General features: G+C 43.0%; 2 protein-coding genes across 3 annotated transcripts; one reads left to right on the top strand and one right to left on the bottom strand.

Moving 5' to 3' along the window:
- Positions 1-620: 620 nt before the first annotated feature.
- LOC146273349 (uncharacterized) lies at positions 621-5,016 on the bottom strand. Its single transcript, XM_084705962.1, has 18 exons — positions 4,763-5,016; positions 4,500-4,669; positions 4,296-4,394; positions 3,938-4,018; positions 3,669-3,749; positions 3,423-3,524; positions 3,090-3,245; positions 2,727-2,825; positions 2,579-2,626; positions 2,380-2,460; positions 2,109-2,282; positions 1,948-2,000; positions 1,755-1,824; positions 1,584-1,670; positions 1,373-1,471; positions 1,160-1,243; positions 939-1,043; positions 621-808 (listed from the first exon to the last, which is right to left on the bottom strand). The coding sequence occupies exons 1-18, from the start codon at positions 4,947-4,949 to the stop codon at positions 674-676; spliced, it is 1,911 nt and encodes a 636-aa protein (XP_084562088.1). The 5' UTR covers positions 4,950-5,016; the 3' UTR covers positions 621-673.
- Positions 5,017-5,765: 749 nt separating this feature from the next.
- pfkfb2b (6-phosphofructo-2-kinase/fructose-2,6-biphosphatase 2b) lies at positions 5,766-18,371 on the top strand. 2 transcript variants are annotated; one of them, XM_084705223.1, is made up of 16 exons: positions 5,766-6,059; positions 6,589-6,705; positions 7,252-7,377; positions 8,029-8,125; positions 8,960-9,026; positions 10,367-10,441; positions 10,615-10,671; positions 10,830-10,954; positions 11,322-11,529; positions 12,045-12,191; positions 12,547-12,651; positions 12,789-12,918; positions 13,880-13,942; positions 14,227-14,291; positions 15,249-15,431; positions 16,759-18,371. In XM_084705223.1, the coding sequence occupies exons 2-16, from the start codon at positions 6,627-6,629 to the stop codon at positions 16,822-16,824; spliced, it is 1,593 nt and encodes a 530-aa protein (XP_084561349.1). In that variant the 5' UTR covers positions 5,766-6,059; positions 6,589-6,626; the 3' UTR covers positions 16,825-18,371. The 2 variants fall into 2 exon arrangements, with proteins under 2 accessions (XP_084561349.1, XP_084561350.1); XM_084705224.1 differs by lacking the exon at positions 15,249-15,431 and having other exon boundaries at positions 5,800-6,059; positions 16,759-18,370.
- The last annotated feature ends 13 nt before the right edge of the window (positions 18,372-18,384 follow it).

Raw genomic sequence — 18,384 nt, 5'->3', positions numbered from 1 at the left:
GCTGTTAATGTAGTGACTTCCAGTAAAGATGGAGAAGTGAGTAAACACAGGAGGGATGTTGGATGGTGTTGGAGGCAGTGAGTTTTCACTGTGTTTCCCATTAATTACCTTGGACTTAGACTGGGGCATCCCACTGTCACACAATAGTTTCATATTAAACTGAAAATATTTGTGCCCTTCTGGAAAATGTACATCAACCATTGAAAAAGGGTGGCTTGTCATCTCTGAAGAATTGGATGATGATACCTGGCCAGTTCTGGGGGTTTCATCAAAGACTGTACTCAACCAGTTTCTATTTCCTTGTTTTTTGAGAGTGGGAACTGATTGGTTTCACATCTGGCCATTTTCCTCTTTCCAGGAGTGAAGCAAAGCACTCAATGTTTTGGTGTCCACACTTTTGCACATAAAGTTTAGTCTGCATTGAACAATGAGGCCTCCGTACACACTGTTGTTGCAGGTACTAAACAATCGTACACATCACTGAGGTACCTTAAAGACACTATTTTCAGGCTGATCCAAGTTCTGATGTGACTTTCCTCTACATTGATAACTACTATCTACAAAAAGGCACAGACCAATTGTTTGGTGTATTTTTTATTCATGCAGACCACGATGGTATTAGCTCTCGACCCGTCTGTTGCTTTGTTCTGGAGCTGTAGAATGTGAGACCTTGCTAGTCCAAGGAGGACAGAAGGAACTCCACCTGCATTTCAAGGTTCCCAAGGACTTCTCCAGACAGAATCTCAGGACAGCCATATAGAGGGTGCTCAAAATAAAAGATGGCGTCCATCCACGACTGCATCTGGCTCTGAGAACACATTGACACATCCATAATATTTAGTACTGTAAATCTACAAAGACACAGTGAACACTGTCCAGGTAGAGTGTATGAAGGGGAGAGAAAGAGAGAGTGTGAGACAAAGAGAAAGAGACTGCACCTTGATTTTTAATAAAAAGTTCTCAGCTCTCTGGCTCCAGCTCTGCCCTGGTGGTCTGATGGACAGAATGACCCCAAAGAGCAGATGGAGGAATCCATTGGGCCTCTGGAGTAGCAGTAGAGAGACATGAGAGATGAGACACAGTCAACATAACAATAGGACTACAGAATGGTGGGTTGGACCAGCCAATAAGATTACACTATTGTGTTTGTGTCTCTTACTGGGGCAGCATGGACTGTCTTGCCCTCCAAAAGGCCGAGCAGGATCATTTCAAAGAACAAATCAAGGAAATTGATTTGGGTGATCTGAAATCAAACAAGTACATATTTTACAGAACAGTGTGACACAAGATGACAAAAAGATCAACCTACATCATAACCTCATTCATTGCGATGGAATGACTGGAATCTGATCGGCTGTCTGGCTACACCTACTCCTGATTGGCTAATTTCCTCCATCATAGCCTGTCTGTTTGCTGGCTCATTGATGAAGGAGACCAGGCGGTCATAGGCTTGCTGAAAGTCCCTCACATCCTCAAAACAGAAACGTAATAAAACTCACACCTCAAACTTCTTATTGACTACTAAACACTAAGACTGATTGCCCTCTCTCTTTCTCTTGCGGTATTGTGAATTCTGTAGTTACCTGGTCATTAAGCTGAGCCAGAACACCAAGAACCATCCGCCCAGCATGGCTAATGTAGTTAAAGGACTTGTTGGTGTTGGTCAGATTCTGGAAAATATTGGAGAACCATCGGGACACTGTATCTACATGATGTAAATGTAGATACTCATGACAAATACTGTTTCTCGTTACCTTAAAGGCATTGCGGAGGGCAACCAGTTTACCCTCAAAATCTGTGGTCCCTTTGTAGGCAAAATAGCTTCTGTATCAAGAAAATTAAATACGCATTGATATCGTGAGATGTACTGAACAAGCACTTTAGGTTTAATTCTGTACACAGGAAGGTCGCAGGACCATTTTCATCCAGTATTTGTATAGAACTTACTGCATTAGGGGCACCTCCACAATTGGTTCCTCCACAATGTCCTCCTCAATATCCTACAACACAAAATCAACATTTGTCACAATCTCAAGGCACCTTTCACTCAGTGGCCAGTGAAATCACTGGCAGAGGTACAAGCACATGGAAATGTAAAGACATTTCACCTGAGGAGTGTCGTCAAAGTGGGGAGAAGGAGCCGGGGGAGGAGAGCCGTGAGGAGAGCGAGGCGGAGGAGGGTCACTGAAGGTGGACTCTGTATTGGATCGAGACCAGCGTGTCGTCCGTGTCTCACCTGCTGCCTCGGCAAAGCCCTCGAACGTGGTCTTCACATCCACCTCCTGTGGTTAGGAAACACAGAACATCTTTAGACATTTAGTAGACCATTAAACAGTGATGACCTGAACAAGACATTTCGACAAGGATAGTGTCGTGCACCTGGCCATCCTCAAAGTAAAAGAACTCCTTTCTTGTGCTGATGCAGTGGGACATCACGTGACTCGTCTGTTTATCAAGTAACTAGGGAGGACAAAACAGAACTCATCGGTTCATTACTAACTGATATCAAATTTGTCTCAAAGTGTCAACACTGAAGCTGCGTTGATCACCGCTTGCGAACATTAGGTGTTCGACTGACCTGAACCCCTGTGACCTCCTGTTTAATGGTTGACACAGCCACCAATCCCTGAAAAAGACACAGGGGAATACATTCAGTTTCCGTAGGAACCGTAGGATCAGCCAGATTCTCTGGTTGGTGGCCTGTTCAGTCCTCAGTAGTCTCTCACTTCAGGGGTCAGAATGTCAATGTGGAGCTGTCTCTTCCACCACAGTTGCGTCAGTTTATCCATGACTACACTGATCTTCTGTTCAACCTCCTCCAGGGTCTGTAAAGAAAGGGTTCACTTCATATAAATACAACATGTTGGGGATTGAACTTCAGTCTCCGAATTGCTAAACCAAACATACCAACAGACCGAAAATACATCCTTTGTTCCAAGGTTGAGATAAGAGCTTGAAACTCGCAGACAGGGCTGACTCAGTAAGTGTGTTTCCACACTACCACGTTACCATTGTGTGTGTATGTGTGTGTGTGTGTGTAGTTGTCAATCCAGAATCAGAGAAGTTCACGACAGAGTTGTCTGAATTACCTGCAGTCTTCCAGTATAGCACCTGGTCTTCTTGAAATCCGAGCCGTTCCAGGTATCCATGAGGGGTAGGTCCTCCTCAACGAGTTTCTCCTGGAAACTCTTAGATTTCTCCTCACTCAAGGAAGAGGCGTCCTTCTCCGGCTCAGGCAAGACAGGCTGCACAACAAGAGTCAAACAGTCACCCTAACTTGCAATTGAACACACTGTCCTTTTAAACAATCCTTTCAATCCTGTCTGTTTTGGTTTTTATTGTATTGCTATGCCATGCGAATAAGTGTATATGCTAATAGTTTGGGCTTCTTATTCAATTTATTTTGATGTTACTAAGGTTACCTGTCCTCTGGAAAGGATCAAGGCCTCCAAAGTCATTTTCCCAGCCTGGGTGAGGTAAACTTTGGGGAACTGTTTGGGCCAAACAGGGGCCATGAAGAAAGTCTGTGGCCGGGAAGATATTAAGACAATCAAGTACATCATCTTGTTCGAGGGTGACTGACAGATCTAAGCCAGTTTATTTATTTCTGTAATCTTCAGACAGTAAATAATGGACGAAGAATATGGAATGTGAAGTGAAATAGTTACCAGATTGTCCAGAGATATTAAGATGCTCAGTACCAGCTTCCCAGCTTCAGTCAGTTGGAGAACCGGGATGGGTGAAGGAGCCTTCAAGGCAGAGAGGAAAGTTAGAGAATCTTAGGACCTGTATGGAAAATCGTTATTTGTGTAGAGTATATTATTATTAGAGTATAGTGTGTTACGATGACATAACTAGCTAATGCTATTTGCCCATGTTCTTAGTGATGTGTCTATGCACCCTCTCAAACCACTAACCCCAAACAGAGGAGACTTACAGGAAGCCACACTGGCCTGTAAAGGACCAGTGGTCCAGACAGAGGGCTGACCAGAGGGAGCAGAAGCTCCTCCTCAATGACCTGAGGAGCAAGAGGACAATAGAGGAGGTTTTTAATGACAGTCCAGCATGAAACAAGCAAACAGTAATCATGTTGTCCCCCCGCCAGTGATGTACTGTAGTTCCACCCTTGGGTCAGTCAGTGACCAGACCGCCCCCTAGTGGATTAAATTCCACATTACTGTGTGACAACCTGATGCACACATGGAGACCGATCCATACTGTCCTCCCTAAAGGAATTGGTATGAACAAACATCCATTAATGGTGAGATACAATCTAGTAGGTTTTGTTGGCTTACAGAGCTGGTTCTTCTGCATTGGCCATTCTCTGAAGAATTAAACCTTGATCTTGGGGAGTGGTCTGGAGTTTGGCCCTGGTCTGAAGATCTTTGCCTTGACTGAAAAGGGAAAAAAGTTTAGGCCTTTAGGAGCATTATTTTAATCAAACACGTACAAACTGTAACCAGAGGAAGGATGTGATGTAGCAGGTTTTGTCGCTCAACTGGACAGTCTTTGTCCTTTCTTGTGGGAGACTGAGTGCTCTTTCTCCACTGCCCAAAGATCGGTTTCAGAGGCTTTTGTTTACGTTTGTTTGACCTGGCCTTCTTCGTGACTTTCTCTACCTTCATCAGACGGTGTCTACCGCCATCACCTGAGAGGGCACTTTCTGATACTTTGAACACAAAAAATGATGTAATTAGCGCTGTATCATGAATTCAGTTTGTTATCCAGCAACTAGTTGTCCAAGGGCTCCTTAAACACTTACCAGAATCCGTATCATTGTTTGTCTTCGCTGAGGAGGCAGACTTTCTTTTCATAGGTCTAACACAACAAGTCAGCACAGAGAATAGGTGAAGAAATCTTGTAAGTGACTCTCCACTTCTCTTTTTTTTCACTTTCTCTTTTTGAGGCGTGTTCGTAGAGACCCCTGGGTCACTTTGGGCCTGACCCATAAAGCCAATAAATTGTTTTGATCTCAAATGTAAATAATCAAATAACTATTGCTATCTGTAATGAAAAACTAACGCTGCTCTTTCATGATCTAACTGAAATTCCTGAAACTTCGAAAATCTCAAGTTATAGATGACGTCATAATTGCAAGGCTCATTGTGACATAATGTCCATCATGTGTGATGGAGTTACGATGGTTGAAAAAAAATGTTTTACAAATGGTGATATCAACGTGATATCAAAGGAACTCAATAAATAACAGTAATACATTAAATCACCCTGAATAGACAGCAAAAGCACAGAATAAAAATACGTTTCTTATAAATTAATTCTGCTGGCTTACAAAGTGTGGTAGGAGACTCATATTAAAAACAAAATTAATGTGGTGAGAGTTAGGTCGCAGCCCCCGCGACCCGATCCCCAGACAAGCGGTAGATGATGGATGGATGGATGGGTGGTGAGAGTTGGCTTGTTAAAGAAAGCACATTTTAATGACCACCACAACCCTAATTAAACTCATTCACGATGTGTTTTGTGATGGAGTTTAGTCGACTACAAAAAGCTACTGCAGGCTGCAGTGCTGTAACATCTTAGCTGTGTAGGATACTACGGGAATCAATTGTTTGTTGATCTGCTGAGTTAAGGTTGTCGTGGTCATTTTAATTAGCTTTTAACTTTTAACAAACTTAAATTCACCACCGCATCAAAGGGTCGTTTTTTTCTAGTGGCTCGTTCAATATCTGGCTTAAAACATGCCATTAATGTTTTACTTTGAGATGTAAACAATTGGGGATTTTATGCAGCTATAGAGAGGCAAGGACCGTAAATCTATCATCACGTTTTTTATTTGGAATATTTACGTAGCATTTTAAATGGTTTTACTTTGTAGCCTATACATGTGTGACGTAGAACCACACCTTCGCTTTTGATTTGATTTGGAAAGCACCGGCCGCTGTTCGCGTCACCGACGGGTTCATTGAGTGCATGTAGGACTGAACGCCAGACCAGACGGTCGCGTTAGGAAGCTGCAGGAAGAGAGGACGCAGGTGGAAACGGACTCACATGCACTGATCGATAACTGAGCATCGTCTTGCAGGTTTTCCATCCAAATTGTAGGTACATTTCAGAAAAATTTGAGACTGGGCTAGTGGCTGGATAGAAGCAGTGTAATGGCAAGGTTTCTAATGTATAAGACTGCCTTAGAAATAAGCATATAGCCTACTGTTTACATTCATAAGAATAATTGTTTTTAGTAGGCTACTCATTAGGTTTTTGGTTATAGCAATGCGGCTCTGGTTTCTGAGTTAGCCTACTGCGTGATAAAAGTAGGCTAAGCTTTCTGTTCTGCAGTGGTAGCTATCGAGGCGATGAGGTCGCGCATCAGGATTTATTCACGAATATATATATATATATATATTTACAAAATCGTTTAGGCTATCTGGACTTCTTAACTGGGTGAACTCCACTGTGCCACTAACGTGCCACTATGACATTTATCATTGTCAGTCGGATTCCATTCTGAAACTGTATCAGCGTTGCAATGGATTTTCACATGTTTATTGTAATTGAATACACCATCGTTATGCGGTGTAATCCCTCCATGGTCTGTTACGTCCCCTTCAGCAATGTTCCCATGAACAGGAGTTCCTTGGAGACTTGGCAGGACACAGTGCAACCTCATGTCAGCAAGCATTCTGAGGGAGTCTGGCTCGGCTGATGCCAAGAAAACCGAGGCCAGAGTGAACGAGAAGAAATGCTGTAAGTACCTGTGAGGCTGGTCAGGACTCCTATGTGGACTGTAGACTGAAGCTCAGGTCGATAAAGCTAGTCTACTCTCTTCCTACTCCCCCCCCCCCCCCCCCCCACACACACACACACAGTCTCCTATGTCTTCATTAGTGGAAGCCGACCAAAACATGCTTACCAATGCACTTTGATCTGCTTCTTCTTTGATGTGTGTGGAGGAACATAACCTGTTTTTAGGTGTATTTCTGGAACCATAGCTCCCATGTTGTTGTTAGTAATTGCACCTCCTGTCATTTCCTTGTCTCAATGTCAGGCTACTGTGGTATACAGTGTCCTATTAAGTTACAGGACTGTGTCATTATCATGTATCATGCACTGAAACCTAAGACAATAATACAGTGTTTACATTTAAAATGTATTTAGTATGGACGATTGTCAATGATGTAATCAAACAAAAAATTGAACTTGTATTTTCATTGAAATACCCTTGAAACTAATGGAATTGTCTGGGTGTGATGGTGTGTGCGTGTGCGTGTGTGTGTGTGTGTGTGTGTGCAGCGTGGGCCTCATACATGACCAACTCCCCCACGGTCATTGTAATGATCGGCCTGCCGGCCAGGGGCAAGACCTACATGTCCAAGAAGTTGACCCGCTACCTCAACTGGATAGGAGTGCCAACCAAAGGTCAGAGGTCAAACACAGTGGTTATACTGACACAGCACATCATGACAATATATCCCAACAAAAATAATTTATCACTATTTGTTTGATCTGTCTGGGTTTATAGAAAATCGTTCTTTTTCAGATTCATGTTCACGTGTTAAATATTTTATCTATCGTTGTTCGTTGCCTGTATAATAAATATCTTATTTAAAAAATCACAATGTAATCACTACACTTGAAAGCATGATTTATTTATGCTTTATTACACCTTCACTGGTCTGTCACTGCATACCAGGATATCATGCTGTCAGGAAATGTTACATAACGGCACAACATCGTAACTAAGTTGTTAAACAAGCCTCAATCCTAACAACGTAGTCTTCAAACCACCACTGTATTTGCTGTTAAAGCACCATTATATTGTGGCCTACTAAGTAAGGGACATTCGTTAATTAGGTACGTAACAGGTCTAAAATTGAACTTCTAAAGATCCTAATTACAGAAGTCCCTCTTTGGAGTGAAGGACACGTCTCCTACCTGATTCAGCATATCTGAGGGTGTGCGTCGGTAGCCCTCACCTCACAGTGCTGTGTCAACACTTATACGAGCAGGGTCACAATGCTTCTCTGTGCTGGGGACTGCTGCTGATGCTCACTGTGCTGTACTGTGCAGTGTTTAACCTCGGCGTGTACCGGAGAGAGGCCGTCCGAGCCTACAAGTCCTACGACTTCTTCCGCCACGATAACGAGGAAGCTATGAAAATAAGGAAGTAAGTTGGCCCTTTTTTGGTGTGTTTTGTTCCGAGGTATACAGTGAAAAGGTCACACAGTGAAAGGAAGTCCTTTAAGTGGAAGATAACACTTTAGATGTAGTTGCTGCATTTGATTGGATGGTGATCTGGCCACAAACTATAGAGGCATATCCACTTCAAGTGTGTTTTGTCTGCAGTGACAGATAGACAGACACGCAGACATTCTGCCTGCAGACTTGGCCATGGTTTACTCTGCAGACGAAGCTGCTGCATCAGTGACTCAGTGTTGGAGAATCGGGAATCTCTCTCTCCCCACAGACAGAAACACGCACCGATAGTAGGAGCACAAACACACAGATACACACACACACAAATAAACACAAACGATGAGACACAAGTACCCACTCTCCCCCTAACACACTTCAGAATATGAATGAGCTCATTAACTCGACCGTGGCTATTGGAAAGTACTCTGCTGGAAGCCTTTCCGTTGTACGCCTGTCTAGCTTTGTCACTCTGGACCGCACCACGGTTTGGCTGACCTACATATCCAGGCTGCCGCTGTCACTCTGTCGAGACTGGTATGCGGTCAATCGTTCAGAACACCGCGGGGTCGTGACCCGTCTCTCACACCACCCCGTCCCTCCCCTCTCTGCCGCTGAGGTCACGAGAACGGAGCCAGGCTCCACGTAGGTGTTGCATGATGTCATACTGACCTGTGTAAGGGAAAGGGAGAAATCTGCGGCCTGACGCAGGTCTAGCTGTGACAGGTTGAGGGATGTGTGTGGGCTGGACCCCTTGGTAGGATGTCCTGTAGACAGACTGCTGTCATGATGTGTCTTTCTCCCACAGACAGTGTGCTCTGGTGGCCCTGCAGGATGTCAAGGCCTACCTGAACGAGGAGGGAGGACAGATCGCCGTAAGACCACACTTCCACCCTCCTTCTACTACTGACTATCTCCTCTCTAGTTCTTCTCTGTACTTCTGATGTCTGCATCTTATGTCTGATTTCCACAGTAGCAACTTTCCCCCTGGAAGTAGGAACTTTCCCCCTGGAACTTGTTTCCACCGCAGGAGTAAAAGGAGGAACTATTAATTCCCTGGGGGTGGTATTTTCTTGAATACATTAACTTTTTGGGTGTGGCTTGAAGGACTGAACCTTTTTTGATTGGTCAAGTAGTTGCTGAGTATTTCAACCAATTTTTATAAACCATAGACATTAAAAGTAATAGAGCAGGTGGACCCAGATGCAAGGAGATGCTGGTGGGAAACATCAAAGTAACCAAAACACATTTATTCAACCAAATATCAGGAAAACGAAAGACTACTCACACATAGGGAGACCCAAAAATGACAACTTAACTGACAAAGATTGACTTGGGAAGAAACAATATGCACACACAAAACACATGTGCAGGCAATCAGTCAATCAGACACAGGGAGAACACACAGGACAGATACTGGGGAACGGTCATAGGTATGACAAAATATGTTTAGATTCTATTTCATATTCTATTTATAGATATATGACACACACGTCAGTGGACTAATTAGCCTAATCATCTGGGGAAAGTGCTAACAACGGAGTGAAGGAACCTTCTAGTCCCTTAACCCTTGTGCTGCCTTCGGGTAACAATGAACCATCGTTTTGTTGCGACAACTTTACCCAAAACAAAAACAAATAAAAAGTATTTTCTTTTAACCTTCGCAATGTGGGGGGTCTGAGACAACGGTTAAGGGAAAATGCTTCACTTGTTTTTGTATGCAGTAAGTAAGACTTTATTTATATAGCACATTTCATACAAGAATTGTAGCACAAGGTGCTTTACATAAAATCAATAAAAACAATAATACAAGTGACAAAAGTAAAAATTAAAATAACAAATCTATAAGAACAATGATATAACTAATAAAAGTAGTAAAACCCTTTTAAGATAAAATTACTTAAATGCTGTAAAGTTGTCGCAATAGGATGGTGGGTCACAATGACTGATGGGTCAGAATGACCCGAAGATAACACAAGGGTTGAAAAAAGAAAGAAAGGGAAATACAAGTTTCAGGGATTTGTGGTGGAAATATGGCTTTGATTCTGTCCTTTCTCTAGTCCCTCAATCTCTCTTTAAAATCTTTTTTTTTTTACATTCGTTAGCCCAATCGTTCATTCTCAAATTTTCATGAATCCAATGATGTCCGGAAAAGCCTTCATGTTGGTAGGATTTACAGTTGATCTTATTTTGTCATTTCAATCTCTGTATTCAGGTCTTTGATGCCACAAACACAACCCGCGAAAGAAGAGACCTCATTCATGGCTTTGTCAAAGATAATGCATTCAAGGTATGTGACAGAGCTTAGAAAACCATTCCATCAGCATGTTGTATCCATCAAATTTGATGAAATTCTCAGGTCACTGTACGGCTGCTTCTATGACAGCCAACATTTCCCCAGCCCTCAAGTGAATCACCACTGAAGCTCTTGTAGTCTGAGCAGTCCTCTACCCTTTCCAACAGGTGTTCTTTGTGGAGTCAGTGTGTGACGACCCCGAAGTTATCGCTGCTAATATTCTGGTATGTTCCGCCACAAGACCAGAATACTTTTCTATGACCCTCGAGCCCGGGGCCAAACTATAACCTATTTATACAGTTCCACTGTGACCTTGGGTGTGTTAGGTAAGATTCTTTCTTTGTGTTTGCCAACATTCGACTCGTATTCGCCATGTTTACAGGAGGTGAAAGTGTCGAGTCCGGACTACCCAGAGAGGCATAGAGAGAGGGTGATGGATGACTTCCTTAAACGAATAGAGTGCTACAAGGTCACATACCAGCCCCTCGACCCTGACGAATATGATAAGTAAGAACGCCCACATCAAGCTCATACCTTTATTTAGACTGTACCTCTTCTTGATTGATTATAATTATATTGAGGGTAATGGGATAACTGGCCTACACAATCTGTAGCCTGAGGATGAGCCGTAAGCTAACATCGTAGCCTTTTCAAGAATAATTAAATACAAAGTCATGTCCTAAGTTAGTTCATGAAGGGAAAAAAGCCTGTCCAAAGCACTGCAATAATGATTTTAGTCAGTAGATGGAGCTAGTTGGGCTGCTTCTGCAACTCAAGTCAACTTCCTGGGTACAGGGAATACATTGCTGAGTTAGTTGACGAGGGATGACAGACAGGGTCTACACCTCCCTCCACGCTCAATGTCTCTCCTCAGGGACTTGTCCTTCATCAAGGTGATGAACGTGGGCCGCAGGTTCCTGGTGAACAAGGTCCAGGACTACATCCAGAGCAAGATTGTCTACTACCTCATGAACATCCATGTCCACTCGCACTCCATCTACCTGTGTCGCCACGGAGAGAGCAGCCACAACGTCGAGGGGCGGATCGGGGGAGACTCCGAGCTCTCTCCTCGGGGGAAGCAGGTGTGACAGGTCTCTCGCCGGACACCTTCAGAGAGACCGTGTTTGTCAGTCCCCTCACATGACCCCTGACCCTTTCTCTCTTTAGGTTCATCTTTGCCCTTTCAGTCACGTTTTGGATGACTGTTCGATAATAGTTTTTTCTCTCAATCTGTATCTTTCTTTCTTTCTTCATCTCTCTTCCCCTCCTTTTATTCTGTCTTCCTCTTGTTCCCTTGTTGTTCCTCTTGTTGAACCTCTTTGTTTCTTTCCTTATCTATGTCTTTCATTGTCTCTCCCTTTCTTTTTTCAATTTCTCTATCTCTCGCTTTCTGTTTCTATTTCTCTCTCTCTTTCCTTCCCTCTGTCTCTTTCCCCCTCTTTGTTTCTTCCTCTCCATCACTCTCCCTCATGCACGCTCCCTCACACACTCTCTCTCTCTTTTTCCACTCTCTCCCTCTCTCTCTCTCTCTCTCTGTCTCTCTCTCTCTCTCTTATTCCTCTCTCTTTCTCTCTCTCTCTCTTTCCCCCTCTCCCAGTTCTCCCACCTGCTGCGTGGCTTCATTGAGGACCACCAGCTGTCTGACCTGAAGGTGTGGACCAGCCAGCTGAGGAGGACCATCCAGACGGCGGAGGAGCTGGCCGTGCCCTACGAGCAGTGGAAGATCCTCAACGAGATCGACGCAGTCCGTGACCTCGACCTTTCACCTCTTCACCTCTCATAATGAGTGTCTTTGCACAAGTGGGGGGATTTAAACAGGCCACATCTTGAGCTGCAGTCAAATGCTCCCCCTCTGAGCCACACCCACCTTTTTGACCTTGCGTTAGTATGACGGCAGCGTGGTGTTGCAGTGTCACCACATGATGATGTGTAAGGGCTTGTAGATGAAGTGGTAAATGGCGTTGACGTTGCTGCAGTCTGAATTGCACTGTTAAGTGCGGTTGCTCTAATGGCAGTAGGGGGCGCTCTTGCACGCGCCAGGTTCTATCCCACGGATGAAGAGGGACAGTAGTAGTCAGTGGTCTTCTGCTCCTCTGCAGGGTGTGTGTGAGGAGATGAGCTACGACATGATCCAGAACTCCTTCCCCGAGGAGTTTGCTCTGAGGGACCAGGACAAATACCACTACCGCTACCCTGGAGGGGAGGTGAGCCAGCTATCAACTCTCTCTCTCTCACACACAAACACACGCACACATAACCACCTATAAATACACACCGAGACACGCCTATAAGCACAGGCACACGATACGCACTTAACACACACCCACTTTTCTCCCTGTAGTCCTACCAAGACCTGGTGCAGCGTCTGGAGCCAGTCATCATGGAGCTGGAGCGTCAAGGCAACGTGCTGGTCGTCTGTCACCAGGCAGTCATGCGCTGTCTGCTCGCCTACTTCCTGGACAAGAATGCAGGTGTGCACAACCGTATATATACACTATACACAATAAATATACGTAAACACAGTATATACTGAATTTGGCTCAGCGCATTGCATACTGAATGGTTTAAATGGCAATAGTATACTGTATATGTACTATACCACATAGTATTAAATAGTATCATATGCAATACCTTGAGACAAAACACTAAAACTCCACTAGAACTAACTCCACTATATTATACTAACACACCTCTACTAGAACATACTGTACTAGAAAACACTGTAGTAACACACCTCTACTAGAACATACTGTACTTGAAAACACTGTAGTAACACACCTCTACTAGAACATACTGTACTAGAAAACACTGTAGTAACACACCTCTACTAGAACATACTGTACTAGAAAACACTGTAGTAACACACCACTACTAGAACGTACTGTACTAGAAAACACTGTAGTAACACACCTCTACTAGAACATACTGTACTAGAAAACACTGTACTAACACACCACTACTAGAACGTACTGTACTAGAAAACACTGTACTAACACACCTCTACTAGAACATACTGTACTAGAAAACACTGTAGTAACACACCTCTACTAGAACATACTGTACTAGAAAACACTGTAGTAACACACCTCTACTAGAACATACTGTACTAGAAAACACTGTAGTAACACACCTCTACTAGAACATACTGTACTAGAAAACACTGTACTAACACACCACTACTAGAACATACTGTACTAGAAAACACTGTAGTAACACACCTCTACTAGAACATACTGTACTAGAAAACACTGTAGTAACACACCTCTACTAGAACATACTGTACTAGAAAACACTGTAGTAACACACCTCTACTAGAACATACTGTACTAGAAAACACTGTAGTAACACACCTCTACTAGAAGGCACTGTATTATCACACTGTTGACACTGAGAGTGTTTTACACAGACACAGTCCATTGTTCTCTCTCGTAGATGACCTCCCATATCTGAAGTGTCCTCTGCACACTGTGCTCAAGCTCACTCCTGTAGCCTATGGTAAGCTCCTGCACTTATATTGTGGTTTGATATTTAATATTTGCCTATTTTATACTGGAGAAATACCATACATCGTTAACATACCATAGATTATTTTATTTTATGTCTCGTATTCTCTAGTATACTTGTGTGCACTGTTGGAAGCCTGAAAATAAAGCATTTCAGATGAAATAACTCTTTTGCGTTTGACATTAAACATAAACGCGAACTTGATACTTTGTACAGAGAAGAATCGACCTGTAACCCTTTCATATTAGATCCATATGTTCACTGTTTTTCTCCAGGCTGCAAAGTGGAAATGTTTAACTTGAATGTAGATGCTGTTAACACGCATCGGGACCGCCCTCTTGTAAGTACCCCTGCTGGTCGTCTAATATTAATATTTAATATTTATATCAGCCTAAAGACTTTGCATATTACAGTTAAAACCTTTGAGCTATATTTGTCCGATACAATTGTCTTCCTTTACTGTGAATTAAATCTAATTTTGTCCAAAAGCCTAATATACTAGTATCTAGTCTAGTATGAATACTTGATCTCTAATGTGAAAATGAGTTGTGTTGTTTGCCAAGATACACACTGACTGCGCAATCCGATCTCCCGATCTGCAAAGCTTCGCTACCTTGTACCCTGATCTTGGCTTCCCCGCTCAGTTTACACACGCTGTGCCACACACACACTCTAAGGAACCTGAGAATCTACTTCTTTGAACTTCCTATTTAATCAAACTGGCTCATGCTATGTCTGATTAAGTGAGCGGTCAGTGTGTTAGCTGCTAGGACGCTTTCATGGCTGATCCCACTTCTTGCTCGCTTCATCGATGACCTGGATGGCTTTGACCTCCGGTTACCCTCCATGAGTCAGCTGTGTAGAAGCAGGTGCTCAGCGGTATGGTGTTTGACTGCAGATCAATAGGTTGCAGGTTCAAATCCTCCCCTGTACATCACTTTGGATAAACATTTTCTATGTGTGCATTGTCTACCTTGTTGGTTAAACTGTATTCAGTTGTTGCTGAGGCCCCATACCCTATGCTCGGAATAGATATTTGATAGAGTTGGTGTTGTCTGTCTGTGCTTTGTGGAGAGATATGGCTGTTTATTGCTGGATAGAATCACCAGTTTCATGTCCCTTATTGTCAGAGCTCTAAAATTTAACCTGTTGTCATAGATTATCCAAGCGGTGTTGTTTGTCTACCATTGGCTGTGTTCAGCTGTTCCCATAGGGAGGTACCCTCAGTGTGGTATCTGTCGGGGGGTGTGTCCTCTTTAACTCTTCCGGTGTCCCCCCTCCCCCCGTCTTCAACCAGGATAAGGTGCGGAGGGAACCCGCTCCCACTCTGCACCGGAGGAATAGTTACACCCCTCTGTCCAGTCACGACCAGGTCAAGAGACCCAGGCTCTACAGTGCTGGCAACCGCCCCTGGCTGCCCCTGGCAACCACCCCGTCCGACCTGCAGTTCCCCGAGATGCCAGAGGGACAGCCGAGCCAAGTTAGTGTCGGGACCAATGGCACCCTCAATCAATCACTCCAAATTCTACCCAGTCACACACCCTCCCCCTCTTCCACCTCCCTCCCTCTCCCATCTTCAAAGCCAATCCCCTCCCTATCCTTAGCATCCCCTCACCTCACCCTTGGATGCTCTTGGTAAACCTGTGCTTGTGGTGGTAGCAGGGTGGAGTGTCTTTCTGGCATGGTCCTGTGGGCTGCTTCTTCTCTCCCGGGCGTGTGTGTATGTCCTGCATGGCTTGGCATCTCCTTAGGCTGGTAGTCTCCAGCTTGTTTCCCCATCTTGAACATGCACAGAGTCAGTGTCTGGCTTCACCGGTTACCTTTTTAACATATCCAGGACACATCTCTTTCACACATACTCAGCCACACACACACATGCTATATGCGTGCAGTGCAAAAAATAACAGAAAACATTTTGGATGGCATCCTTTAACCCTGTCCACCCATAAGTTCTATGAGAAGCATATTCAAAGTACTTCTGCTGGTGTGGGTATGTTGGCTTTTTCAGTACAGTGCTTCAAGCTCTTCTCCCCATTTCTATCCGTTTCTCTCCTTCCTTCCCTTCCTTCTCGCTCTCTCTCCCTTCCTCTCCTCTTCTCCCTCTTCTTTCATCTCCCCCTCCCTTCCTCTCCTTCCTTCTCTCCTCCCTGCCTTTCTTACCTTCCTCCCTTCCTTCCACCCTTTTCCCTCCCTCTCCCGGTTCCTTCACAGACTCGTATAGGAAACAGTTGTTTGTGAGTATCATGGAGAATTTCCAGGCTGCCAAATCCATGTACTTTTCATTTGACTCTTTACTATCCATATAATCAATCTTACAATCGTAAAACAAGAAAGAAAAAAAAAATCTTCCATGTCGTGTATTTAGTTTATATTGATGAGTATGCCTTGGTTAATTCATATACATATAACACCCTGTCCGTTTTTTTACCTTTACAAATAGCGCCTAACCTCTTTGTTGTCTTGTGAAAATGGCTTTTCGATTGCCACGGGGCTATGTGATGGAACCCTGACAATGTCTTCTTGCATCAAACTTCACACACTATCTCTTATAATGGCTATGCAAAAAAAAAAAAAAATATATATATATATATATATATATACTCTGACATACATTGTTAAAAAAGACCATATTTGATTAAATTTGAATTGATGCCTAGTATTTTCAGAGACGATATAGTAATATTTTAAATCTATCCTTTAAGAGATCCTTGTTTAGTGCTTGTCATACTGCGTGCATTTTGAGATTGTGAGATAACACTAAAACTATAATTACTGCTAACCATGCATCATATTTGTTTGTACTCTAGGAGTCCCTGTGTGATGGAATCGACCTTGACAGCCCAACAGAGTCTAGTGGCTGTGTCCGCTTCTGAGTGACTGCAATGTCAGCCTCTGGACCAGACGGGCCCAGCCCTCCGTTTGTCTGCTCTGGAGCTGCATCCATCTGTTCATCCTTCCCTCCTCCTCCTCCCAGCCTTGTTCATCATCTGTTCATCCTTCCTTCCTCCTCCCTGCCTTGTTCATCATCTCCTGCATGCCTGTTTAGATAATCTGTGGTGCAACATTATCTGAAAACACCTCCTACATGTATGCCAATACAGAGACGCTCATGAGCAACATGCGGCACTGTTTATCGCTCTCTGTTCTGTGGATGCTTCGAGGTATTTTAATGCTGCATGTGTAGCTACACTTGTTGAATAGATGATACTTGGCAGGCACATTGAGTACAAGTTACATGTTTATTTGCCATTTGTAACAGGTACAAGTACAAGTATTTGGAATTCTTGGTTCTGCTCCTCTTGATTGTCTCCTAACGATCTAACCGAAATCATATATGGTTGTAAATCTTTATGTCTTTATAAATAATCCTAATTTTGTGTAATCCTAATCGCATTAAATGCAAATGGGTGAGTGGCAATTATGACTGTAGAACAGTTCCATCAGTCTCCAGATGAATCCACCCTTCACCTTACTAACCAAATATGGCATTGTGATATTGTCATTTTGCAGGTCAGCATAGAGCTTGTTCATATTGGTACTTTGTATGTTTTAGACAGCCTAATGCTTTATAAGTCATCTCTAAGTGATATTATAGTTGTGAAAATACACATTAATCTTTGCATTATTAATGTCAGCTGCAGCTAATGATATGTAGGTTAGGAGAACAGTGATATTGAGGTTAAAAGAACATTTATAAACAAGGAAAAGTCACGTTTCTGTCTTAATGATTGTCCAAATAAGACTCATGCACAAGTGTTGCTTTGGGAGCATTTAGTCCAGGCTACAGATCCAAGTTCCTGGTAATAGTGAAGCATTGGCCATGCTTCAAATGGATAACATCTTTATCTCTGAATGCAATTGAATGTGGCATATGTAGGTAATACTGATGTCCTAAACAAAAACAAACGGGATTTTTCTCCTGTTCTGTCACAGGTATGTCATGTATCACATTCTATGGGAAGTTTTCAGTAATATTTTAGCAGACAGGTCAAATATATATTTGATATTCCAAGGTGTTGTACATTTGAAAACTGAGAATTTGTAAGACTGAGCAGAGTTTGTGAAAGTTTTGTGAAGCAAATTCTGGTACTTAAACGATTGTGAATTATGTTACATTTAGTCAACTGACGCACACTTTATCAATGATTGTGAAAGTGAGAGGATGTACATTTTTGGCTAATATTTGAGCTTTTGAATTTTCTGATGCAAAGTAATTTTTCTGAATTTAAGGTTCCAAAGAAATATGGTGAATGGGCAGTGTTTTACAATAGTTGTCTTCTCAACCAGAGAAGGTAATATGGCCTAGATGGTACAATCATGCTTTGCATTTCCATGTGTAAATGTATAGGTTTGCTGACTGTGCTTTTTAAATATTGCTAACAGCAGATCAACATATCATGTGGTTTAAAAGTGTATTTACTATTATACTATTA

This window comes from Hypomesus nipponensis, chromosome 9 (assembly GCF_054491055.1).
Source record: "Hypomesus nipponensis isolate SF chromosome 9, ASM5449105v1, whole genome shotgun sequence".
Taxonomy (NCBI): domain Eukaryota; kingdom Metazoa; phylum Chordata; class Actinopteri; order Osmeriformes; family Osmeridae; genus Hypomesus; species Hypomesus nipponensis.
The sequence above is the reverse complement of the archived record's forward strand: the minus strand, read 5'-3'. Positions and strand labels throughout refer to the sequence as shown.